Source organism: Pantherophis guttatus, chromosome 1, assembly GCF_059756535.1.
Source record: "Pantherophis guttatus breed Tessera chromosome 1, ASM5975653v1, whole genome shotgun sequence".
NCBI lineage: Eukaryota > Metazoa > Chordata > Lepidosauria > Squamata > Colubridae > Pantherophis > Pantherophis guttatus.
In genome coordinates, this window is record NC_142063.1 from 85,519,216 (window position 1) to 85,547,017 (window position 27,802).

Sequence of the window (27,802 nt, forward strand, 5' to 3'; positions counted from 1 at the left end):
CATAAATAAGTTATTTTGCAGGATGACAAGCTGTCTACTCTTGCCATACTATAACATTTACTACTTCTTTTTTTAATGAAACTATTCATACTGCTCATTGTTCATTGGTCAGATATTTTATCTTCATTGCTGAGTCTTAACTTCCAATTCTTTATTCTTGAATAATAATTCTATACTATTAACAGTATTCTACCTATACCAGTATTTCTCAACCTTGGAAGCTTGAAGATGGATGGGCTTCAACTCCCAGAATCCCCCAGCCAGTGCTGCTAGCTGGGGGATTCTGGGAGTTGAAGTTCACCTATCTTCAAGCTCCCAAGGTTGAGAAACTCTGATCTCTACAGATAGTCCTTGACTTAAAACCATTTGTTTAGTAACCATTTGAAATTACAAGTGATTTATGACTGCTCTTCACACTTAACGATTGTCTCAGTGCCCCCACTGTCACATGATCAAAATTCAGGCAGATGGCAATTGGCATGTATTTGCATTTCTTTCTTTCTTTCTTTCTTTCTTTCTTTCTTTCTTTCTTTCTTTCTTTCTTTCTTCCTTCCTTCCTTCCTTCCTTCCTTTCTTTCTTTCTTTCTTTCCTTCCTTCCTTCCCTCCTTCCTTCCTTCCTTCCCTTCCCTTCCATCCTTCCTTTCCTTCCTTTCTTCTTTTCGTCCTTCCTTCCTTCCTTCCTTCCTTCCTTCCTTCCTTCCTTCCTTCTTCCTTCCTTCCTTCCTTCCTTCCTTCCTTCCTTCCTTCCTTCCTTCCTTCCTTCCTTCCTTCCTTCCTTCCTTCCTTCCTCGCACATCTTTGCACAGGATAACTTTCTCCACCAGCTTCCAACAAGCAAATTCAGTGGGGAAAGTCAGATTCACTTAGTGATCAAGTGATTCATTTAACTGCGGTGATTTGGTTAAGAACCATGGCAAAGAAGGATTTACAATTGGCCCTGACTCACTTAACAACCGCCTTGCTTAGGAATGAAAATGCTGGTCCAAGTTGTGGTCATAAATCCAAGAGCCACCTGTAATGAGTACAAGATTATACTAATCTCATTAAATCTGGTTCATTTTAAAAGTTTTCCAGTGGAAATGGTTTTAATTTGAATTTCTGTCTAAATACAATTGCAACGTTCACCTGAATAGGCAATCCACTTTTAATACTCTATACGAAAAATTAAAATTAAAATAATACTAGACTGAAATGTTTGCAGGCTATGATAAGTGTTTTTAAAAGAGCTTTTCTCAGTGCTTTTCTCTCTTTTATTGCAGTGCCATTCAGAGAGGCTCCCACTTACTCAAACAGACGACGGAAACCGCACAGCACTTTGGCCACACCTCGCCTCTTGCTTCGGTCTAATAGCGATAACAATTTGAACGTCAATCTTCCTGACTGGTCAGCCTCCCCTTTACCCTCTTCACACCGTAGCCTTTCACCTCACCTATTCCAACAGATGCAGAATAATCCTAATGGAACTGTGAAAACTGTGGGAAGTTACACTTCATCTTCTCGGAGCCGCTCTCCATCATTAAATAGGCTAGGAGAGGATGCAAAGCGCCAGCAGCAACGGCACATCAGGTAACTTTGCACTGTTGGCTTTTTTAAAATGAGAATTTTAGTCTAATTTCTGCAAGTCTCCTATTATACCACAATCTCTATGCCGTCTTTTTCCACACAAGTATTTGTCATCACCCAAAAAAGATACAAATAAATGCTTCTTCCTGCTCTGTGCATTGGTCAGAATTCTAATGGGACATAGGATATGGATAATACCAATGGTGAAATCCAAATTTTTTTACTACCGGTTCTGTGGGCCTGGCTTGGTGGGTGTGGCAGGGGAAGGATACTGCAAAATCCCCATTCCCTCCCCACTCCTGGGAGAAGGATATTGCAAAATCTCCATTTCCACCTCACTCTGGGGCCAGCCAGAGATGGTATTTGTCGGTTCTCTGAACTGCTCAAAATTTCTGATACCGGTTCTCCAGAACCTGTCAGAACCTGCTGGATTTCACCCCTGGATAATACCAATATCTTGCAAGATTCTGGGAAGCTGTCATGGAGCTAGGTAACAAGAATGGAACAAGAATGAATTTGTAACTTTTCCAAATTATCTTCCCTGGAAACTCTTGATAGTCTGATACAGAGAGTTTAGGTTTAGCCCTTCTTCCATAAACGATGTTTTATGTGGAGACTCAAGAGACAGAAGGAACTTTGGTCATTTGCAAAGTGAATAAAGTTGCACAAGTGAGGCTGCTTGTAAGTAGCATGCACCCTCCAAATTCTAAAGTCTGTTATTAGGGACAGTAGGTCTTGTTTGGGTGACATGTGTATTTAAAGGTTTCTAAAAAATGCAGGCTATTTTTGTGGGTTTCAATTTGCGTCATAATTTCAAAAATGAAAGGGGAAAGGACACTTCATTATCTAGAATTATTTCTCATCTGCAGTTTTCCTGTTTTTCTTGAAAGCATTATAATTGGTAGAAGTGGAAGACAGCTATGATTTTATAGCATATAGCTGAACTTTGGAACTGACTTTGACCCACAGTGTTGCTGGCTTATAAGGGCTCACCTATGCAACGTCATAGTTCCAGTTCCAGGATATCAATTAGCATATTCTGGGTATTTGCGAGACCGCCTTCTGTTGCCAATAGCCTCCCACTGATCAGTACGCTCCCACAGAGAGGGACTCCTCAGGGTGCCATCAGCCAGGCAATGTCGGCTGGCGACCCCCAGGGGGAGGGCCTTCTCTGTGGCAGCACCTGCCCTCTGGAACGATTTGCCCCTGGAGATACGAAGGATACCTGATCTCCAGGGCTTTTGCCATGCCCTAAAAACTTTTCTTTTCCATCAAGCAGGACTGGCGTGAACCCCCCTCCCTCTTTTTTAGCTCTTGTTAGCTTCTTAGCTTTTAAGTGTAAATTGGGTTTTAAATGGATTGTTTTAAACTGTGGGCCAAAGCTGTATAATTCTTTTAATTGATTTTAAATTTTGTATTGGTATGTTTTTTATCCTTGGCTGTGCACCGCCCTGAGTCCAATAGGAGAAGGGCGGTATATAAATTGAATGAATGAATGAATGAATGAATGAATGAATGAATGAATAAATAAATAAATAAATAAATAAATAAATATTCTGATGTCCTAACAGCAGGGCATCTATCTATGTCAGCCTGGTATGTAGACAGATTAAGATGGCCCAGCATGAAAATGAGAACAGGGAACACTCTAGCATGCATGAAGGAAGGGCCTTCAGAGTGAGTGGATTGCAGGGATCCAATTGGTTTACCTTCGGATCACATCCTTTTGTCTGATTGGAAGATTCTGGACCTCTATGAACTGTTTGCAATGGCTGCAAGAGAGACTGGAAGTTTCATTGACCAGCCTGTTTTTTTGGGGGGGGGTGGAGGTGTTTTGTGGAATATTGACCACAAATCAAATGGCTTCTATCAAATCTGAGCAGTGGGTTGGACTAGAAAACATCCAACAACTCTTTATTCTGTTAAACTAATCCAGAAATTGCAAAATGATGGATGCAGCTTTGTTGTAAAAGGAGATGTAGTTCTTTTAACAGGAATGGGTAAATTGAGGGAAGGAAATGAAGAAGAAAAGAATTATGTCAGCAGAGAAGAGACTTGAGTTAGCCACAGACAACTTTCTCTCCCAATGCAAGTGTTGAATTAAGAGGAAAAAAGAAGGACCTTGGTGGAGACTCTGCACGTACTGCTTGCAGCAGGCATGGATGTTGCCTGCTGCTTTATGCAGTCAGAAGGTAGACAGGGAAACAGCAACAAGAAATATCCTTTCAAGCTGTGAGCACCCAAAACAACTGATAGCTCCACTGCACCCCACTGTTATTTTTTTTTATGCAGGCAGCAATACTACCAGTCTAATTCTTGAAATATGGTAAAAGGTTGGCTGCAGGGAGCAGTAATTTTTAAGGAACACACTTCCCTTCCATCTGAAGGAGAAGAGGAAAGCAGATCAATGCAGCTGCTTTAAGTTCAGTAAATGTCACAAAAGAAAGCCAATGTATCAGAAATTCCTGGTGCTTTCAGTGCAAAAAATAAAATAAAATAAAATACTGCAATTAACTGCCTTTTCTCCTTAAAAATCTTATCTGGAGTTTTTAAAAAATCGTCTGAGCTGTTAAGATAGGTAGCAGATAATGCTGCATGATTTTATCCTGATTATTGGGAACATTATGCTGTTTGTTTAAAAGATAAGCTATGCTATAAGAGTGTTAAAAGATGAAATGAAACCATTCTATTCTGCTGTCTTTCAGTGCCAATTATAATCCCAGTGCCAACAAGGACATTATATCTGCTTTGGATTATCAGGGTCAAAAACGCAAACTGTATAGTGCTGTACCTGGAAGACTATTTATTGTTGTGAAGCCATATCAACCTCAAGGAGAAGGGGAAATTCATTTGCACAAAGGCGACAGGGTAAAAGGTCAGTTTCTTTTCTTTTCAAAAATTCGTGGATAGTCATGTATAAATTTTTGAAGCAGGCAACTGAACATAAAAATCCATATAATACTATTCCAGACATCTGGATTTTTAGTTTATGGTTATTAAGTAAATGGGCAGATAAAAGACAATTTATCTCCGGTCTTCAAGGAGAAGGCATGATTGTAAAATAAGATACCCAAAATTATTAAACTTAATTATTGATGTTGAAATTGATTTTATTCTGATAATGATCACTCCTCTCTTATTGCAAGATTATCCTTTGATGCTCTTGTATCTAGGCAGACTAGAGTGAGTGTGAGGAAGATATTTCCCAATCTTTTAGTTTGCTGTAGCTTCATAGCTTAGACAACTTATTTGACCTGCAAAGGATAAGAGAGAAATACTATTTTTCCACAACAGATCAGCATAATCCCAGAACTGTTGATGGATAAAATAAACTATACCAGAAGTAAATTCAAATGAAATTTCTGGCTTGATCATGAATACATTGCAGCCAAGGTTAAACTGATAAAAACCTGCATGACCTTTGGATGTAATAATGTACAGTATCTGCAGCATTTGCCATAAAAGCAAAAGGAAAAAACGTGAAGTGAAAACAGCAAAGTAGGAAATTAGCGCAATCAATTAAAAATAAAAACTGCTGCAAAAACAGCAGGACTAATTTCATCAAGATCTGGTTGACAACGTCAGGGCTTTATCAAGTGAGGCTAAATAAATAAATAATCCAAGCCATCGAACTGTAAAATCATATAAGGTTTGGACAGGAGTCACAGGAACTAGGAGATCTTATGATCCAATCTTTTCCCATTGCAATAATCCATTATTATAGAGTCTCTGACAATTGGCCTCCATCAAATGATAGTCCAACATCTTCTAGAGAAGTCTGTTCCATTGTTGTACAGTTCTTGTTATAAGGAGACTTCTTTTTGTTGCTGTTCAACCAAAATCTGTTTCCTAGTAATTTCATCCTATTGTTTCTCATGCTGTCTTTTCTAAATTTCTGAATAATTTTGTCCCATCTTTTGCTTTTAATCATGCTTGAAGGTAGATGTTGTGTCTCACCTCAGTCTTTGCTTCTTTAGGCTTAACATATTTGGAACCACCTAATTTTTCTTCTACATTTTTCCCTCCAGACCCTTATCACAACTGTCAGTTTGGGATATAAGTGTTATATTAGCAGTTTTATCTATTTCCAAGTGTTTACAGTACAGAATTAGGAGATAAATGATATATACCATGGTATTTACTTTTCAAAGTAATACAGCTCCTCATGATTGTTAATATTTGCATTAAGGGATCTTGGTTATGCTAATGAAAAGACTAGACCACAAAGAGGCCATTATTCCCCATTTTAATGAAAATTATATTAACTATAGGCTAATCAAGTATGAACATTCAAGAGCTGTCCTTAGTGCTGAATCAACCTATCCATTGACATAGTTTTCTTTTAACTAAATATTTTCTTGATAAGAAAACACCCTCAAAATATTGAGGGCAGAGGGGTGTTTGCAAAGGAGAAGATATGGTCAAGGTGTCACAAAGAATAGCATTGTTGAGTAAACAATGTACCGACTTGAATAATAGTATGCTGCCCAGAGTCATTTCTTGTGAGATGGGGAGCCATATAACTTTAATTGATAGATAGAAGATAGATAGATGATAGATGGATGGATGGAAGGAAGGAAGGAAGGAAATGAAGGAAGGAAGGAAAGAAGGATGGATGGGTAGATGGATGGATGGATAGAAAGAAAGACAACCTTGCCCCTCTATTTATTACTATAGTTATTAGAGTTTACTTTAATAATTATAGTAACAGATAGAGGGGCAGGGCTCATATTAATAATGAAACATTTGCTTGAAGCTGCTTGCTAACAGATGGATTAACTAATATTTTCTGTTATAACCAACATAACACAAAACTCTGCTCAGGCCATCATGATTTCCATTTGTTGCCGCAAGAGCAAGCTGAACAATATGCTTTCTCACTTAGTAATCACAATACTAGAAAAGTATCAATGATTCCCAAAGAATCAGTAATAGCTAATATAATATTTTCCATCTGTCATCCTCCATATACTATATGTTGCACTAGTATGTCAATCTACAACTATCATGGATAACATTATTGATGTATGATGAGAATTGCATTCTAATAAATCACCATATTTGGAAAAATAGGGGAAAAAATGAAAAGCACACCACAGTGTTGCTCCTACACCTTTTTCTTTTCATTTTCTATAATTCCTGGCACTAAGAAAAAGACATGAGAAACAATTAATAGTGAATGCAATGCTTTCATTCTTTTCTCAAGGGTTTGATGATAAAACTTTAACTAGGATTTTGGCTTCACTGCTCACAGTGACTGCCTGTTGTACTCAACACATAATTTGCTCTGGATCTAAGGACTTTTACTCTAATGGGAGAAAGCTGATGGCTGCAAATTCATACTCCAGCTACCATTCCCTGAAAAATGGTGCATTAGTCTTAAAGAGATTTTCCAGCCATTATGTAAAAAACAAACAAAACAAAACCCTGCAGAGAAAAGAAAGAGGTGGGAGGTTCCCGTATAAATGCTGCATTCTCTTAATAAAATCATTCAGATAAATCTTACGTTTAAAGTTAAGGATCTTCGCTAAAGATCCTTTTCCCGGTCTTCCGACGTTAGCCATCTCTCTCTGCTATAGCTTCATAAACCACTATACTCCTTCATGTTGCTTATATTCTATCCTCAAAGTACCTTTGATCCCTCAAAAGAGCCCACTCTTTCTGTCTTTGTTGTTGCTTCTCCACAAAGAGAAGCAGAAAGAAGTAGTTATCGAGTTACAACTGTAATGGAGCCTGTCCAATATAGTCAGAAGTCATTTCAATTGTTAAATGAGGAATCTGTGTGATCCCCTCACACATTGACCACTGTCCCGCTAAAGTTCAGTTGCTAAGTGACCATGTGGATCATTAAACAAATGGAGTGAAAGAACTGCCTGATGAAAGAAGATAGGCAGCACCCCTCCATATACAAAACCAGCATTCTGAGCTAAATGTCTATGGAGATTCTCAGTCATTCAGGTCACGGTTGTCCCAAAGGTGCTTTGTTTCATCCAAGAAGCTTCTTGGATGAGAAGCTAAACACCTTCAAAGAAAAATCAGAAAGTCCAGTTGCCTCTTAGGGACAGCATTCAGAGCTGGAAAAAGAAAGCCCAGATCTCAAACTTTCTTCCTCCAGTCCAATGCGCTGGCTCTCTTCTCCACCTTACACTAGAAAGTTAGAAAATTCTTTTTTCTAGCCCAAAGCAGGAAAGGGAGCTAGCACACAGAGTGGAGAAGTTCTCTGCATAGTGAGACTCTGCCTTGATCTTCTCTCCTTCTTCAAAAATAGTTTTTTTCCCAAAGTATGAGGATGATATCTTGGAGCATGTCTCTCAATAGAGGTTGCTGTGATACCTGTTTGTTGACCAATTCTGTTAGACAGAGGGCTATGTCTGCTTTATTTCTTCTTGCAGAAGAAATAATTTGGTCAGCAGAGCTCATATGTCTGGATCTCTGAGTGTCCGTTCTTGCCTTCTCTTCCTAAGTGGCATGATCCTGGAAATTAAATACAATATTTGTATTCTCTTTGGAAAACTTGTGGTGGTGTTCTGTCCTTGCTTATCTGCATATGCTAAGGCTGAATTTTCATTGACACCACCACAAAAGGCAGATAGGCAGGGATAATTTTTCAAACAGCCTTCCAAAGGATGGGGCTGATTTTACACTGTGAAGTACTTGTACTTTACTTGTGCTAACATCCTTTGCACAGCCTTTAGATGCAGTCTTGTTAGATCTCTTTGTGGGATGATGTCCCTCTTCCCTGACGTGATTGCCTGCAGGACTGTCTTTTTCACTGATTAATACACAACTCTACATATTCTACAATTTTTAGCAGAGATTGTATCTTTTACCCATGCCAGCACTTGTCCTGTAGTGTGGCTATGTATCTTAATCTGCTTCATTATATATTCCTGGCTGTGTATAGTAATAGACTAAAAATAGTCTTCTTAAAGTCAAGTTCGAATTCTGATGTCTTCACTGACATTTCCATGTAGTTTTCTTGGCAACAATGCAGAATTAGTTTTCTATTGCCTTCTTTTATTCCATGCAAACATATTTTCTAAGTGTTTATAGCGTACACATAAATTCTGTTTCCTGTCTTAGATAGGTTGAAATCCTATCTAGGACATGAGAGAATACCTTTGGCCATCCAAGCTTCAGCACATTCCAGAATGATGGGAAATTGCAATTTGCATTGCCATAGTTTGGAACTATGAAATTTAATCATATTTTTTGTGGGAAATAATGACTAAAATGAGGTGTAATTTACTGTGTGTCCACCTAAGAAACCATAATATTTCATAATGATATTAGCAATGACTGTTATAAAAGAGGAGCCATAAAAATACGGATGTATAAATATTTATACATTTATACGTATTTGTTTCTGTGTTTATATCTGTTTTAGCAGTTTATATATAGCTGGTGAGCCTTCAGGCAGGAAACCTGCAAAGTGCCAAGATTAGGAGATTTTCAATAAATAATGCACTAAGATTTGTTTAGTTTATTGTTAAAATTTGTTTATTAAATTCATATAGTGCCCTCATCCATAGGGGCTGTTATCACATTGACAGCTGTAAGAAACAGCATACAGTATAACAATTAAAATGCCTGTGATAAGCAAAATAATTAAATCCAAAGTAAAAATAGAACAATATATATATATAAAAAAATCCATACACTGTCAGCTTACTTTCCAGATATTGTCTGGGAGAGCTCCAAAGGCAATCAAAGAGAGATCTCCTGCTGCTAAAGCTTGACCAGGTATTCGGTGAAACCATCTGTCAATTCACTCAAAAACTCCACTAAGTACCTGTTGGCAGTAGTTAGAATTGTCTGAGCCAGGAACTGATCTGACTCTAATGAAGCGCTAGATGTCATACCTTCCATGTCCAAGTCAGAACACAGGTATTCTTAGGCAAAAGGCAAGGTCCAGCATGTAGCCTGCTGCTTGGATGTGTCAGGCCAGAAATTACCTGGAAGAGACAGATTGATGTCATGGAGGCCATGAACTCCTGAGCAAAACATCCAATTATATTCTGTTTCATCCATACCAATATTCTAAAATCAGTACTCGCAATAAACTACAAAAAAGTAACACTTATTAGCATTCTTTTTTTTTTTTGAAAAAAAAGTTATAGAACATGAATAAAGGAATTGATGATGGAGGTGAATATACTGTGGTATTGATATTTGGTATATGAGTTTCTCCTCTTGTGTTCCTACACTGTGCCAATGAGGTAGTTTCATGTCTCACAGTTTTCCATCTCCCAATGTATCATATTCTCAACCGTGTTACATGATACCATATTGGAAATTAATGGGGCCAGGTCAGAGCTAATTAATATCCATTTATTATGCTGGATTGTAATTTGTGCATTGTAGTTTAACATATCTGGAAATACAAGGGTAGACAAGCCTAAATCATGCATCAAATGATTTGGAGGGTAGACATTGTTTCAAGAAAGCTGAAACTGGGTCAAGTTCAGGTAAAGATTTAAAAATACATATAAATTACTGCATTAACAAACTATTAGGAAATCTAGTTAAATATATCTCTTTACTTTGAGCCATTAGTCATGCCCAGTGACATCATTTCTGTCTAACACCCATGACACAAAGAAATCCACAGCTGATAAAAATAAATTTGATATTTGGTGGGAGTGTTTTTCCCACCATAGCAATGCCAGTGATCAAGGTGGAGTCTTAGACAATGTCTAACTCAGATATTGCTACAGTTTAACACTTATTGCTTTTTCCCTACTACATTGCTATGTTAAATTAACAATATTATCAATACAAACCAATTTATGTGGCGTGGTAGCACAGTGATTAGAATGCAGTATTGCAGGCTAATTCTGACGACTGCCAGCAATTTGATTCTCACCGACTCAGGGTTGACTCAGACTTCCATCTTTCCAAGGTTGGTAAAATGAGGACCCAGATTGTTGGGGGCAATATGCTGACTCTGTAAACCGCTTAGAGAGAGCTGTTAAGCACTATGAAGTGGCATATAAATCCAAGTGCTATTGCTAAACTTAATCTACAACTTTAAATATCTTTTGTGAGATAAGTGTGATTTATCTCACAAAAGATAAATTTATAAAAGATAAAGATAAAAGTTACTGGACTGCTTCTTAAATGGCTACTACAAAGTATTCCTCAGTTTCCTCTCCCATAATTTGATTGCCCAGATTTTGCACCTTCAAATGAACAGTTAAACAGTTCAAGGGATGAAAAACAGACAGTTAAGGCTTGATTATTAAAGGTAAACTTTGCAACCAGCTTTAGAATTGACAGCAAATATATTGAAGTGGTGGATAACTATTGTCTTTAAGCATCAATTAATAAATTAGCAATCAAAAAAGACACTAAAGACTGGCACTTGGTAGCATGACAATGAAGATCCTGAGAAAGATATTCTGATGCCATGATGTTTCTATACCTACGAAGTTCAGAATTGGCAATTTTTTTAAAAAATGGAGATAATCTATGGAAGTAAAAATTGGACTTTGGAAAAGTAGGTCTTCCAGATAAGTATCTATGGTGGACGAGATATCCCTGAAGGAGTGGAGATAGCATTGCAGTGGAGATCCGCAGTCATATGGTGAATTCTGGCCACCATTATCTTTCCAGATAAAGAAGAGATTGTGAGATTGCCCACTTGCACTCCAGACAGCTGCAGGAAACGAGGTTTTCGTGATTGACTCATGAATTGAGCTGCTGGGAGTTGAAGATTTTCAATCAAATTCACAGCTGTAATGCAGCCTAATGTATTGAAAGATGAGGATGGCATTGGGAAATGAGGGAATGATATGCTGCTAGGAACAATTAACCAAGAAAGAGTGAAGTCCCAAGGACTTAATGGTTAGAGAAAAATTTGGGAAGAACCGATTAGATGGTAATATGAGACTTCAGACTTGAAAGACACTATTAATGTAACCTTCCAATAAATATAAATAAATTACAATAAATCTAGTTCACCTATTATGTTTCCTGTTTGATTTAGCTGGGAGAGTTGACATCTCACTTTCTTAACCTTTTTCAAATGTAATTAATTTATAGCTAAATAGAGATTTTCTGACTGGCAGGATAAGAGAATTGCAAATAATGGATCAACATTATTTTTGGACTAAAAAGGTAGTACAGTGGACTAAAGCACTGTTATTAACATCTGCTGCTTGCAATTACTGCAAGTTCAAATCTCACCAGGCTCAAGGTTGACTCAGCCTTCCATCCTTTCTAAGGTAGGTAAAATGAGGACCCAGTTTGTGGGGGCAATAAGCTGACTTTGTATAAATATACAAAAGTATGAAGGCTATTGCTTAACGCATTGTAAGCCGCCCTGAGTCTCCGGAGAAGGGCGGCATAAAAATTAAAGCAAAAAAAAAAAAAAAAAGAAAGAAAGAAAGAAAAGAAAAGAAAGAAAGAAAGAAAAAGGGTTTTAAAGATTTCAAAGCTTTTGAGAAAAAGTTCAACAAGAAAGTTTAAAACAGATAAAAGGGACAATTATTTTAAAAATAATTTTGTGATGAAAATGCTGTTGAGGAAATTGGAATTAAAATGCACTAATGAACTGGATTTTCATGGGAACATTTTTTTTTACTATTAAAGAGTCAGACAATTGATGTATTAAACAAACAAAAGATAAAGGTAATATGAATCAGTCAGTGATGCTGAATGTAACTAGAGATTGCAATTTGAAACAAAAATATTAAGGGCATTGGAAGACATAATAGAAAAAAAACAAGTTTTGCTTTCAACTGAGACATTTTTACTTTGGATAACAATATTAGAATGGCAACTATCAGAAAAGCAGCAAAAATAGGAGGGGAGGGGAAGATTGCTAGAATAATCTGCAAAGAGAAGAATTACACCATCAGGATTTACTTCAGAAAAAGTTTAAGAAATTGTGCACTAAACTAGCTGAACAACTAATTGCTGAATTAGCTGAATAATTCAGTGACTAAATCACTGAATACTATATTGAAAGCTTTTTTAAAAAATGGATGAAAGAGGTGAAGATGAAAGGGGAAGTTAAGAAAAAAAGCTCTAAAATAAATGTCTGGAGATGTGAACAAATTAATGATAAAGTGAAAATTTTGGAAAGTAAGAAGTTGTATCTATTTAGGTGTAATATATTATTAGTGAATGATATATTAATTTGAAATATATATATTATTTAATATTTATTAAATATATGGGGCTACATGGGGCTCCCCTTGAAGAGCACTCGGAGGCTCCAACTGGTCCAGAATGCGGCCGCGCGGGTGGTTATGGGTGCAACTCGTTGCGCCCACGTGACACCCCTCCTGCGCGAGCTGCACTGGCTCCCAGTGGTCTTCCGGGTGCGATTCAAGGTGTTGGTTACCACCTTTAAAGCGCTCCATGGCATAGGACCCGGGTACCTTCGAGACCGACTTCTGCCACCAATAGCCTCCCACCGACCAGTCCGCTCCCACAGAGAGGGTCTCCTCAGGGTGCCATCGGCCAAGCTATGTCGGCTGGCGACACCCAGGGGGAGGGCCTTCTCTGTGGGAGCCCCAGCCCTGTGGAATGAACTGCCCCCGGAAATACGTAAGATCTCCGACCTCCGGGTGTTTCGCTGCGCTCTGAAGACCCTGTTGTTCCGCCAGGCCGGGCTATTTAACACAACGTTTTAAATTGGGGTATTTTAAATTTCTGGGATTTTAATTGGAGCCTAATTATTTAATGATTTTAAATTTTAATTGTTGTTTTGTTTCTGTGTTTTTAAATAGGCTATACACCGCCCTGAGTCCTTCGGGAGAAGGGCGGTATAGAAATAAAATTATTATTATTATTATTATTATTATTATTATTATTATTATTATTATATAGTGATTAAATATTATTACTATGTATGTTGACATTTAATAACATGTAAGAATTATTAAACATATATTAAAATTAAATATACTTAACAATTGTGCGTAGGTCTCTGTGCAAGGGAATGTGCTTTTCTGATGAAGAATGAAGGAGAAGCATTACAATATTCCAATGAGATTCACACAAGGCAAGGGAGCAATCATTAAGATCTGTCAAGTGTCTTTAAAAAGAATCTTTAGTGATGTTTTTGTAGCTGTCAGTTTTATAGTGCCCACATTTAAAAAGTAATGTCTATGTGCACTTTTAGTCTTTTAAGAACATGTGCTAACATTGTCATTTTTCTTTAGCAGTGAAGATTTTAATAGAATTCAAAAATGTACTCTATACTGATTGTGGGTTGTATGAACATGGCTTTTCAACTAAAGCTGTTAGTCATTGGCACAAGTTCCTTTCCTTTGAATAAAATTAAGTGGTATCATTTCCAACCCAGTTTATAAAAGGTTTAACTTGCAATTCATGTAACACTTACTTTGAAGCAGTATCTTCGAAGTCTCACTGAATTTTCAAAGACTCATTTTCTGGAATTTCTGATAACCCATTTTAAGATTCACTGAAGGAACTTCTGCTAATTGTGTGAAAAATGCTTCAGATATAAGGCACCTTTTATATTAGATTATTTATTTTAGTTTTAAGTACATTTTAAATTAATTTCCTTAGTCCTTTGTCAAAACATGTTTTATTAGTACAGTATGAATACTGTATATAAATGCTTATATTATATTGCATTGTTATTCATACTTATGGGCATAAAATCATTTGTATAAATTAATTATTGATGGTATCCTTAGTTATTACAAATATTATTACAGGTGCATCTCAAATAGTGCTGATGAGAAATCCAACGAAATGGTTGCATTATTTGAATCTGCACTATTCAGAGTGATATTTCTATGGGAAATATGGTAATTAGTTCCACAGCAATAGGCAATGAAAAACTTTAAACATAATTTTATATGCTTACTAATGAAATATAACAAAAGTTTAAAAGAATATATATAAAATGTAAATTTCTAGCAAATTGCAGAGTGGTTATAGAAAGCAAAATAAAAACAAAAAATCTATGTATAATTCTTAAAAGAACGCTTACTGTACCCTGACAAAAACTTCTTTATCACCTAAATCAGGATGTGCTAACAAGATCATTATCTAGTCCATTCTGCAGTTAACTTTATGCGGCTTTGGTGATTTTTATTGAATTTTAATGGATTAGGACCTGCTATACTATCCATAGATCACATAAATATTTAAAATAAGTAAATTAAGTGAACAAAGGACAAACTGGAGGATAAGCCCACATCCAAACTGTACCTGCTATCTCCTGCATTCTGTAACCATTCTTCAAAATGAGATTCTTCTTTTTTGAGCTTACCTTGAATGGAAAGTTCCTTTTCCCATTTTGCTCACATGACAATTAGCATCTAAAACCACAGCTGCACATAACCTCAATGTAGTCTAACAATAACAGAACTTGGTCTTATATTAAACATGACCAAATATCAATATATAATTTGCACTAAATAGAATATTGCACTATTTGAAATCGCATTAAGCGCAAACGACCTATTTAAGTTTGGGGGTTATTATTTAAACTTGTACTTTAAACAACAAAAACTGAATGGTGTTTTCCTATTTTCTTTCTAGTTTTGAACATCGGCGAGGGTGGATTCTGGGAAGGCAGTACTCGTGGACATGTTGGATGGTTTCCTGCAGAATGCGTTGAGGAAGTGCAATATAAGCCAAATGAAAGTAAACCAGGTGAGATGGTGCAATTCAAGAGTAAGCTATGCCTACAGTTTTTCATGGGGAAGTACATGAGTGTTTGCTGAACTAGAAATTACTCTAAAAAAAAGAGTAACTATAGATTTATGTTATGATGCAGATATTTCTTTAGAAGTATGTGAAATCAGTAAAAAACTTAAATGCATGTACAGTTTGATTCTTCACTTAAAAATAATTATGAATGATTTTTTTAAAAAAAATATTCATTTTTCTTTGAATATGCATTTAAATCTGTGATGAGCAATGAGGTGACCTCCAAATGCTTTGGGTAATTTCTAGAATTCCTTGGCCAAGATATATGGATGGCATCAGTCTGCCGAATTCTTGCTTATGCATTTAATGTCTACTTTAGTCTCATCTCATTTTAATCAGACAAGATTAATCTCACATTTAAGAATCTTCACTTTCATTATATTCATTTATTTAAGATGAGACTGAACCAACAAATAAGTTGAGGACTATTGCTAAATTCCCGGTTCAGATATGGACTGAGGCGAAACAATCGGTACAACACTATTTTATTCACAAACGGCAGAACTGAATGAACAACAACAAAACCCTGACAGCGTTTATATATGCCGGCTGTCAAACCCAACCACCAATCAACTGACACCTTTTCTCCCGCCCTTGTGGCTGCTTCTGCGTCAGCCAATCAGGGAACGGCACCTGTGTTGTTAGGCAACGTGCCGAACACAACTATCTATGCAAGGTGCGGCTATTCCCCCCGCAAAAAAATATTCTAAAGCTTTAAATAATAATCAGAGTTCCTTTTTCTTGGCTGAAACAGCTTTATTTTATTTTTTTTATTTGTTTGTTTGTTTGTTTGTTTGTTTATTGGTTGGTTGGTTGGTTGGTTGGTTGGTTGGTTGGTTCGATTTATATGCCGCCCTTCTCCGGAGACTCAGGGCGGCTTACAATGCGTTAAGCAATAGCCTTCATACTTTTGTATATACCTGCTTAGTAGGGCTTTCGCGCCCCCCCCCCCAAGTGGTATTCTTTTTTATACAAAGTCAGCTTATTGCCCCCACAAACCAGGTCCTCATTTTACCTACCTCGAAAGGGAAAGGCTGAGTCAACCTTGAGCCTGGTGAGATTTGAACTTGCAGTAATTGCAGGCAGCTGGTGTTACTTAACAGCACTTTAGTCTGCTGCGCCACCAAGGCTCTTGCCTTGGTGCATATAGAGAGCCTTGCACTCTATATGCACTCTAAGGCCAGTTTAGGTACAGCAACAAATTTTATATTTGCAAATCTATAGTAACATTCCTGATGTATCTTATGCAACTAGAATTCCCAAAATGCAGAAAAGCTTTTACTTTAAGCATGTTGTTATTCTCTCTCTTTGCTATTTTTTTTCAGAGAAACTGTAGGAAGTTTGTATATTTTAAATGACCATGTTCTTTAATGTTCATTTGGTAGAGACATTCAAAGTGCTCTTATTTCCTCAGTACTGTACTTGGGAGATTTCCAGGTTGCATAGTTGAATCCCCTGTCTATTTATTACTTTTGGAATATAATTTGTTCACCACATATGAAGTCATCTTATTAAAAGTTGCAGTATGAAAAATCCACCAAGAATTGATTACTAGCAAGAACCAGTAGAAGAGAGGACCTCTATTTTTCAATACTTGTTTTATTGTTGGTTTTGTTACTTTCTTATATTGTTTTTTTTTAGGTTAGTGTATTTTTAATTTCATAGTTTTTATTGTTTTAGTATTGAAACTTATGAGACTGCCTATATATACATACTTCAGTGTTTTATACTGTCCTAGCATTATGTTATTAATGTTTACTTTTAGGTGTGTTATCTAAATATTCACAACACATATTTTATATCTCATCGATTTGATTATTAATATTATTGGAAGGGCCAGAATTCTCACTGTGTTTATGTTCATTGGTGTTGGTCTATGATTGAAATAAAGATTTGATTTGACTTATTATAATGCTAGCACTAAGTGTCCTAGTTGGGCAGAATGATGGGTACAAACAAAGTAAATAAATAAGATAAAATACCCTATAATGGAAGATAAGATTTTTATTATGCAGTAACCATGATTTCACAGGTGGCAGTATTCATAATCCTTGTTCTTCTATTTATCTGTTAAGGAGAGAAAGACCTTTGGCATAGCTGCCAAAATTTCTTTTGATTGATCATGCTGAGAACCGTCTGTCTGGAAACACTCTCAAGATATATTCCGTTCCTAATTAAGATATTAAAGTTATGCTTTGACAAGTTACTAAAATTTAGCTGTGGTCCTGATCCGAACTAAGCATAGGTGTCTTCATTAGTATTATTGTACCCCTGGCATTGAGGCAGCATTAATTATGCCTTGAAATATTGAAATCTTGCTAGGTAAGGGAAACAGACTATATAATAATGAAGTACTAACAGTAATGGCACAATGAATTCCTTTGGATTCATCAAGATAGTTTTGTGTAGCAATCTGAAGTCTACCTCAATTGCTTTTTAAGGCCAGTTGAAAAGAAACCTGTTAGACCAGGAGAATGTAATGCAATAGAAGTGAAGCACTCTTAGTAAGTTCAACTATCATCAATACATGCCAGCTATCAATCATCTGAATTTTGATCACATGATTGTGAGGATGCTTTAATTGCCATAAGTGTGTAAACCAATCATGTCTCTTTTTTCAGTGCCACTGTAACTTTAGTTGCTAAGCAAATGATTGTAAGTCAAGGACTACAGTACCTGTATTCCCATAATACCAGATATTCAAGTGATGCTATCAAGCAATTTTATGCCATTTTCTGTTTACACTGATTAGCAAGTGCTGTTTGGAGACATATTACATCTAATACTGGTCTTAATATATAGCTAGAAATTGGGGAACTCTAAATTCAAGTCCCACATTTAACCATGAAAGCTGGCTGGGTGACCTTGGGCCAGTCGCTCGCTCTCATCTCAACTCTCCTCACAAGGTTGTTGTGGGAAAAATAGGAGGAGGAAAGTGTGTTGGATGTTTGCTGCCTTGAGTTATTTGGCTTAAGTAGAAATTTTTAAATGTTTTAATTGGTTTGTGATTTTTAATTTTTGGGCCAAATTTATATATATTTTAATTGTTTTTTAATATTTGTATTTCATGTTCTTAATTCTGGCTGTACACCGCCCTGAGTCCTCAGGGAGAAGGGCGATATATAAATTGGAAATAAAATAAATAAATAAATAAATAAAATTTGTAAAAATAGTAAAAGTGGGATACAAATAAATAGCAAATATTTTCCAAGACCAGGACCCATTGATAGTGTTGAGTTTTACATTGATTTAGACCAAATTACATTTGTAACGTTAATGCCTACTCTTACAGTTTACAGATCAACATTTAAAGTTCTCCTGGTAATCTGCATTAATCTACATTAGCAGATTAATGGCTACTTTGGTGCTCATCCTTAGTGCCAGATAAATTATAAACAAGATCCTGTTCCAGGCTAGATCTTTCAGGAAACCCTTACCCATTTTTCTGTTTTTAAGAATGTGTATATTAGTCAAACATTTAATTCAAAACAATCTTATTAAGGAATTAGTATTTTAATGTAGATTAACCATAAGGCACTTTTCTGATGATCTGTGTGGTAGAAATATCTTTAAAATGTGGCCCGTGTGTTAAAAGAGGATGTGCCAAGAAAAAATGCTTCCAATATTGCTTTCTCTTATTGCTTCCTATGAAGGAAAAAGAAAAGTCTGGAAGTAAATTGTTAAATCACAATCCAGGGATTACATTTTTTATTTGCTATTAAATTGAGGGATGTGATAGCTATGCTTTTCACATTCCTTTTTTTTTTTTTAAATTCATTTCCTTTCCCTGTCTATATTGTAGTCTTCATATTGCAGTAGGTTGGGAGAAAAGGGAAGAAGACTGGGTTACCAAATTAATAAAATCTAAATTTCCCTTAATTTAGTGGCAGATTAAAAAATGTAATCATTAATACACCATATTTTCCCGAAAATAAGACTCTTTTATATTTTTTTTTAACCTTGAAATAAGTGCTTAGCCTTATCGCCATGCACTCAAAAGCCTGATTGGGCTTATTATAAGGGGATGTCTTATTTTGAGGGAAACAGGGTATAGGCAGTCTGGACAAGCCTAATGATACCATATTTGTAGAAGAATATTGTTCTGAACTAGTGTTTCTTAAACATTTTGCTCTTAGGAACCCTTCCAATTTTTAAAAATTAGAGACCATCCCCAAAAAAATGTGTTTGTATATTTACCATAATACAAATTAAAATGGATGCATTCATAGAATCTTTATTTGTTGAATCATGTAAAAATAACAATACTTATAAATCATTTATAACAAACATATTTTTCATAAAAAACTTGTTTTAAAGAAATATAATGAGAAAAGTATTTTTTTCAAATTTCTTGAATCTTTGGCAAATCATTTTTATTTCAAGGGTCTTGAGGTACTGAAAGGGTCTTGAGGTATTCCCAGGTCTGCAGTTTAAGAAACACAGTTCTAAATTAATTGAAATCCCCTCCCCCCCAAAAAAAATCATTAAATGAAGACATCTTCATGTTCCAAAAGATTGACCTATCAATGCAAAGGGCTTTTTTTTTGCAAGTTAGCTGCCTCTCTGAGTTATTTCCATTTTTCCTACTGCTGAAGATTCATGTGATGAAAATAAATGCTGCCTACACCTCTTAGGATTCTTGGCTCTTGTCATCTACAGCTGGCCAAACAAACAGATTGCAGTTTCCAGATAAGGAGATCTAATTTGCAAACCCAGCATTAATAACTTAAGTTTGGAGGCAGAAGTTTGTTTCTCTTTTCACTCAATTAATTTGGTAAAGAAGAAAGCAACAATCCTTTAATGATAGAATAGAGCCCCTGTATTCCTGTATATGAGAGGGTACTTCTGTGCATGTATGAAATGCTATTTTGCATTTAAGATAATATATATTTATTTTCAAATTCTTTAAGTGACCTCTAGAGAGAGAGAGAGAGACTTATGCAAACCTGTATGGGCTTACTAAGAAACAAATCTCACTGTTGTTAGTGGCATTTCTTATTTTGTTGCATTTATATCCTGCTTTTGGTTTGGGGAGTTTACATTTTTTCCCCTCCAGGTACAGTTGATCCTCAACTTGCAACCTCAACTTACACTCAGAATTTTAATCATTGAATGAAGCGGTCATTAAGAGAAACATCCACATACCATTTCACCAAATGACAGCAGTCCTGGCTCGCTTAGTTCATCATTAAGTGGATGGAATGAAAGAGCTGCCTGCGGAATTGGGCAGGCAGCTCTCTTTTCGTGCACAGAAGGAAATTCCAGTGAAGGAAAGAAATTTGGATCGTGATCTGAGTGCTTTTTCTCCAGCCCACTGCAGGAGTTCTCCTCCTAACATATGTAGAAAGGAACTCCAGCAAAGGGCTGAAGAAAGGAAACTTGGAGTATGATGAGCCACACTTCTTTTTTCCAGACGGCTGTAAGAGCTCCCACCCCCACCCCCCATGCACAAAGGAGAGGAAAAAATCTTCCAGACGGCAGCAGCAACAGCTTGCAACCTTCCCTGCTGCCTTCTCCATTGGGTTTCTGAGGAAACTAATAGAAAAGATTGGAAATGGCTAGCCCATGATTCAGAGGTGGTATTCAGCAGGGTCTGACCAGTTCTGAAGAGCCAGTAGCAGAAATTTTGAGTAGTTTGGAGAACTGGTAAATACCACTTCTGACTGGCCCCGCCCCCATCTATTTCTCTGCCTCCTAAATCCCAGCTGATTAGGAGGAAATGGAGATTTTGCAGTATCCTTCTCCTGGAGTGGGGAGGGAATGGAGATTTTACAGTATCCTTCCCCTGCCATGCCCACCAAGTCTTGCCCACCAAGCCATGCCATGCCCACAGAACTGGTAGTAAATATTTTTGAATCCCATCATTGTCCTGATTGTGTGGCAATTGCTTGTAAGTGTGAACAGGTTGCAAACACCTGAAATGGGATCACATGACTTTGGAAAAGGGCAACAGTAATAACTTCCGTGTTGGGTCATAGGTAGCTTTTCAAAGGTCTGTCATAACTTTGAATAGCCATTAAACAACCAGTCATAAGTTGAGATCTACCTGTAATCCTCATGTAGCCACCACAATTGGGACTGGCAAATCGATTGTTAAACAGTAGCTAAGTGAAACCACACACCGTAGAATCTTCTTTCAGCTTTTCTATGCTTTACAGACCTGCAAAGGTTATAAATGTACCAAGGTTCTTTTTTCATCTCTGTTTTAATTGTGAATCGTCAAGACAGTTGCTAAGAACAGAAGTGGGGTTCCTAAAAGTATTAGTCAGACCCACTTTTTCACTAATATAATGATAGTACAGATCTTCTATTCACCATTGTGATGCCTCCTGTGGATGATGGTCCATCCATGTCTTCCTTAGAGGCCTCGGGGGAGAATGAGAGCATTCCTGGCACATCCAGTATTACTGACCCTGAGCTGTCAGCTGAACATGCCTTGGCTGGGGAGAGCTCACAGGCCAATGAGGAAGAGTGGGAGGAGCTGCCGGCCTTGGTAGACGCTAGAACATGCAGGACAGAGAGGCGGAGATCTGCCAGATTGATGGGGAAAAGGCCCCGCCCCTCTTAATGGCCTGTACGGAGAGGGGCTATTTAGCATGGCAGGCAGAAGGAGGTGTTGCTGGAAGTAATGTGTGTGGATCATGGCCAGATGGTTGTTTGTGTTTCTGGAACACTGCAGCTCATGGATTTAATTCAGTTGCGAAGAGCGTTTATGTTTGTGTTTGGAGCAGCCGGTTTTCTGGACTAATTGGCCATTGCCTGTAGTTTGTTCGTGGCTGGCTTTGCTGAAAATGACCCCCTGCATTCCTGGCTTGGACTATTCCTGTGACTTCTCCTTGCAAGCCCTGAAACTCGGACCCCGGGACTTGTTGACAAATCTCAGTGGAGGCCCCTAACCTTGCGAGGGGATTTTGAGCTGTTTGTTTTTGGAACCTATCCAGGCAAAACCTTTATTTTCAAGACTGTTTTGGTTTGGCTGTAAGTTTGCTTTTGGTTATCTATTTGGTCACAAGCCAATTACTGTGCTAAGCTTACAGCTGGGGGTTTGCTGAAAACCTGAAATGGAACTGTTGAGGGAACAGACTGAACAAAGCTTTCTACACCAACCTTGACGTGTGGGTGAGTGGGGGCAGCACAACCATATAGATAGTCCTTATTTTGCAACTGCAGTTGGGCCTGGCTACTCGGTTGTTAAGTGAAGCAGTCACTGAGTGAAAAATCACCTGACCATGACTTGGTTATTTTGCTTCAGCTTTCCTTTGTTGTACACTGCCAAAGAACCCAAGCACAATTTTTGGAACTGAACTTTAAGAGGAAGCTGGGTAAAAGAGCAAATCTTGTAACCCTTTTTTCCTCACTCCTCTGCCCTTTGGAATGGTTAGCTGGCACTGGGATTATCATCAAGAAGTGCCAATTCACAAGGCTCACACAGGACAGTGCAGCCGTGGGGTTGGTTAGTGCCTTTTTAACTTTATTAATTTTATCCTTGTTTTAATTGCTTCCTACTGAAACATAATATTTATATGGCTTCTATATTTCTATGTTTTAATTGTAGTCTGCCCACTTTGTGAGTGAGATGGGCAATCCCCAACTTTGATATAGTGTATAAAGTAGAATAGGAACAGGAACAGGAACAGGAACAGGAACGGAACGGAACAGGAGTTGGAAGGGACCTTGGACGTCTTCTACTGCAGCCTCTGCTCAAGCAAGAGAACCTATACCATTTCAGACAAGTGGCTGTCTAGTCTCTTCTTAAAAACTTCTAGTAATGGAGCACCCACGATTTCTGAAGGCAAGCTTTCCCATTGGTTACTTGTCCTCACTGTTAGGAAGTTTCTCCTCAATTCTAGGTTGCTTCTCTCTTTGATTAGTTTCCAACCATTGTTTCTTGTCTTGCTCTCCAGTGCTCTGGAGAATAATTTGACCCCCTCTTCTTTGTAGCAACCCCTCAAATATTGGAATACTGATATCATGTCACCCCTAATTCTTCTTTTCTTTAGACTAGCCAAACCCAAAACCTGCAGCCATTCTTCATATGGTTTAGTTTCCAGGGCTTTGATCATCTTAGTTGCTCTTCTTTGAACTTTTTCCAAAATCTCAACATCTTTTTGTAGTATGGTGACCAAAATTGGTTGTAGTATTCCAGGTGTGGTCTTACTAGGGTTTTATAAAGCGGCACTAATATTTCTATGTCTCTGTTTATACAACCCAGGATTGTATTAGCTTTTTTGGCTGCTGCTGCATACTGCTGGCTCATATTCAAGTGATCATTCACTAGGACTCCAAAGTCCCTCTCACAGTTATTGTTTTTGAGCCAGGTCTCACCTAATCTGTACTTACATTTTTGATTTTTTCCTGCCTAAAAGTAAAACTTTGCTTTTCTCCATATTAAAATTAATTTTGTTGGATAGGGTTCAAGTTTGTCAAAATCTTTTTGGATCCCGAGCTTGTCTTCTTGGATGTTGGTTATTCCTGCTAGTTTAGCAAATCATCTGCAAATTTGATGAGTTCCCCTTCTATTCCCTCATCTGAGTCATTAATGAAGATATTGAAGAATACTAGGCCTAAAATGGAGCCTTGTGGTACCCCACTGCTTACTTCTCTCCATGTGGATATAGTACCATTAAAGACTACTCATTGAATACGGTTTGTCAGCCAGCTACAAATTCATCTGGTGGTGATTTTGTCTATTCCACATTTTTCTAGTTTACCAAGAAGTAGATTGTGGTCTACTTTGTCAAATGCTTTACTAATTTACTCTACTAATTTAATGACTTTATCAAAGAATGAAATAAGACTGGTTTGGCATGATCTGTTTTTTTTACAAACCCATGCTGGCTACTAGTTATAACTTTATTTGCTTCTAGCTGTTTTCTTATTATCTTTTCCAGGATTTTCCCAGGTATTGATGTTGGACTGATTGGTCTGTAGTTTCCTGGGTCTGTTTTTTCCCCTTTCTTGAATAAATAACAAATATGGCTTACTCAAAATTAAGATATGATTTCTAAAACATTTCTAAAGCAGTGTTTTATAAGTAATACTACTTTATCAGCAGTTATACTTACAAACTGAATTTTATTCTAACTGTTCTATTGTATGAATGGTCACTAGATGGCGCTTTTTAAATGCAAAAGAGATCAATCGGAAGCAGTTTCTTCAGAACATTTTTCATTTTCTCCACTTACATATCAAAGCAGTTTAAGAGATAATCTGATATAATTTGGCAAAATGGAGTTACTAATCAGGCCAGGAAGAAATAGTGCTATCATAACCAAAGCTAATAATTTAGTATGAAATATGTCCATATATATCTGTTTAGGATGTGTGACAATGATATCCCTGTGTTATAAAAAAAATATACAAGCAGTCCTTGACTTATGACCATTTAAAGTTATGATGGACCCCCCCCCCCAGGAACTTACGATTCAGTTACAAAATTCTGACAGTCTCCTTTCACAGTCATGTTACTGCATTTCAGATGCTCAGCAACTGACCCACATTTATGTCTGTTTGCAGTGGCTGACAGTTATGTGACCACAGTTTACAACATTATTGCCGAAAACTAGTGTTTACTCCTGTTTTAGGCAAAACCATTCCACAGCAAACAATTGGTTCACTTAATAATCATGGTATCTGTTTAATAATTATAGATTCACTGAATGAGCGCTGCAAAAAAGACGGTAAAATTGGATTGGTCGCTTGATGACCCACTTTAAGACCATCACAAGTTATGACCATAACGGGTAGGCTCCATTACGGTCATAAGTCAAGGACTACCTGTATGCACGGTTTAACAGATTCTTGCTCCTTTCTAGTTCTGTATATATTAATATAAGCAGCATTCAATAGTATAAAACTTTCAGTAGTCTTTCCTAGCCTCCTGCCACACAGATGTTAGACTTCAACTTCCAGAGTGCCAAGTTGTTGAAGATACTTGGTTAACAATAAAGGAGAATATTTGTAGCTCAGGGTTGAAATGAGGGGTCCTTTGTGCTCTCTGACCTTGCATGTTTTCTTGCAGATGTTTCATTGCCCAAAGAGCACTAGCAGTGATGATGTTACCTAGTTTGGGTAAGGAAAAGTCTGCAAGAAAACAAGCAAGCTCAGGGAGCATCAAGGACCCCTCATACTTGGCTAAGCACTTTTTTATTGCAGCAGGATATTATTAAATGTGTTCATTAGAAACCATGGGAAAAATATTACTGTACTCACTTGGGTCAGTTTATACTGAGTTTATTCCAATTTCTTTCACAAAGCAGCACAAACAAAAAATATGTTGTCTATTGTTTTATATAGCACTCCATTAAAAAAATATGCCCAGGTTTTAAAATATCTGATTAGTTTTTAGGCTAGTTGGAAGAACCTGTGCCCTATTCATTTATTTATTTGCTACAATTTATGCTCTCTTTTTCAATTGCAAAAGAAAAAACCCCCAAATTATGCCCTAATTTTAATGTATCCTTATGATTTGTAAATGTGATTAAACTGAGTTGGCCACAGATTGCTTTGTCTGTATTTTTTCCACCATGATACGCATGCTGTGTTTTGGGAACGGAGATTGAAGTTACCAAGTTTGAGAAGAGCAGCTTGTGGATAATTAGTGGTTGTGCAAACTGTTTTCTTTCTGCTTTTATTAGACAAGGGAGAAGACACATTTTAAACAACCAGTCACAACAATGATAAACCCAGTCATTAACACTCAGTAAATGCTGTCAGGGGAAAAGCCACGTAGGAGCAATTCCATCTAGGAGTTAGGTCAGTTCAGTCATAGCTGTTAACATCAAGGAGCAATTACTGCAGAGAATTCTGAAATCAAATGGATTTGTAATTCTTCGGGAGCAGCCCATTTTAAGGGATCCCCCACTGCTGTGAAAGTTTTCAACTTCAGTAGTAATAGCTATGTCCTTAGTAGATAATGAATGTTCCCTGACAAGAAAAATGGAACTGCTGGTGAAGATGCAGTATTTTTAGAACAGTGAGGCTATTATGAAAGTGCTTGTGATGCTTGCTTCAGACATACCTTGCCTGTCCCAAATGAAGTTCTCTGAGCCAAGCCGCATGTGATGTTAATCATGCGCTTCAGTAATCACAATTTGCTTGGCAGATTTATTTTTATTATTTGAGAGCAGGAGGTACTGCCAGATGCCTCCTAATCCACACTAAGGTCCTGTGCCATTTTTTTTCCTGGAGGAAATCTTAATTCCCTAATTGCTTTATGTCCATAGAAATAGTTAATGAAGTAACTTAAGGAGAAGGACTTATTAGTTATCTACATAGCAGACTTATTGGTAGTCGCCTGTGAATTGTAGGTTAACATGGGAAACGGAGATGATGCATCAAGTGTATTGTTCCCAGAACAAATGTAACTTTCAGGACATCACTGGGACTGGATAGGTCTACAGTAACTAGATATGTTCATGAAAATAGAGAATATTCTCATGTGAAATTGATTTTGTTGGGTTTATTTTCAACATATGATGAAAGTTAGGGCTGAAGTACATGTTACATTTACAGTACCAAATGTAGCTAGCTGTACAATCTAGAATTACTTATCCTTGTTTACCATTGTCAGTTATCATGCCATTTTTTGGTTCAGCAGCAGTGGTATAACCTATATCAGTAATCTTGGTAGGTGAGTTTGTGTCCTGATATTAAGAGTAAAGCAGAATATGCAATTAGTTTCTTGCCAACGGCAATATTTTACTTCAATGTTATAATAGAACCTAATTCCAGGTATAGTCAGCTCTAAGTGCTTCAGGCCATGTTTAAATATATTTAACTTTAATAATCAAAACTAAATTCTCTATATATTTAATTCCAATGTATTTAATCATTTCCTCCTTTCAGGTTGAACATTACTATTTAGGAGCAGTTTTGGAAGAAGCTTTGTTACTGTTTCTGTCATAAAAACAAAGAGAAGAAAAAATACCAAATTCAGAAACTTTAAAAATAAGGGGAAGAATGGCGAACACCCCTGCCCCCTCAAAAAAACTATAATGAAATAATGCAGTTAAAAAAGCAATTCTTAAACAGCAAACTAAATCTTGACCATATAGAGTAACCTTGACCAGATTTTCCATACAATGCTGATAAAAAGCCAATTTATGTGTAAAAGTAAATATATTTCCAGTGTGGGGTTTAAATCAAGTGTAGTAGGGTGTTTTCATCAGAATAAAATTCTTTTAGCTTCAAATCACAGTGAATCTGTAGTTCTTTATACTCTGATTCCAAATTTTTGTATATCATTTAATATCACATTCACATCTTTAACTTTCTTTTCCAACACAGTTACCTATTGAAATTAGCATTGACAATATTAAACCAAAACAATACAATTGCCAAACAAGTCAAAAACATTCGAGTTTTCATTCAATCAGGTCTCCAATCAACCTGAAAAAGAATATTTTGTTGAATTAATTTGCATATTAGTATCATAGGATACTAATTTAACCTTCTTAAAACTCCAGTTGATAATATGTTACAAGGATATTTTAACATGTTCCAAATTATTTGCAGTTTTGAGTCTATCCAAATTGATTT

At 36.9% G+C, this 27,802-nt stretch overlaps 1 protein-coding gene across 4 annotated transcripts in view; it reads left to right on the plus strand.

Moving 5' to 3' along the window:
- SHANK2 (SH3 and multiple ankyrin repeat domains 2) overlaps positions 1 to 27,802 on the plus strand; it is a 373,648-nt gene that overhangs the window by 135,386 nt on the left and 210,460 nt on the right. For all 4 annotated transcript variants that reach the window (XM_060687619.2, XM_034417321.3, XM_034417322.3 and 1 more), the window contains 3 exons: positions 1,261 to 1,567; positions 4,270 to 4,439; positions 15,092 to 15,205. In XM_060687619.2, coding sequence (XP_060543602.2) covers positions 1,261 to 1,567; positions 4,270 to 4,439; positions 15,092 to 15,205 — 591 coding nt within the window. The remainder of the gene's footprint in view (positions 1 to 1,260; positions 1,568 to 4,269; positions 4,440 to 15,091; positions 15,206 to 27,802) is intronic.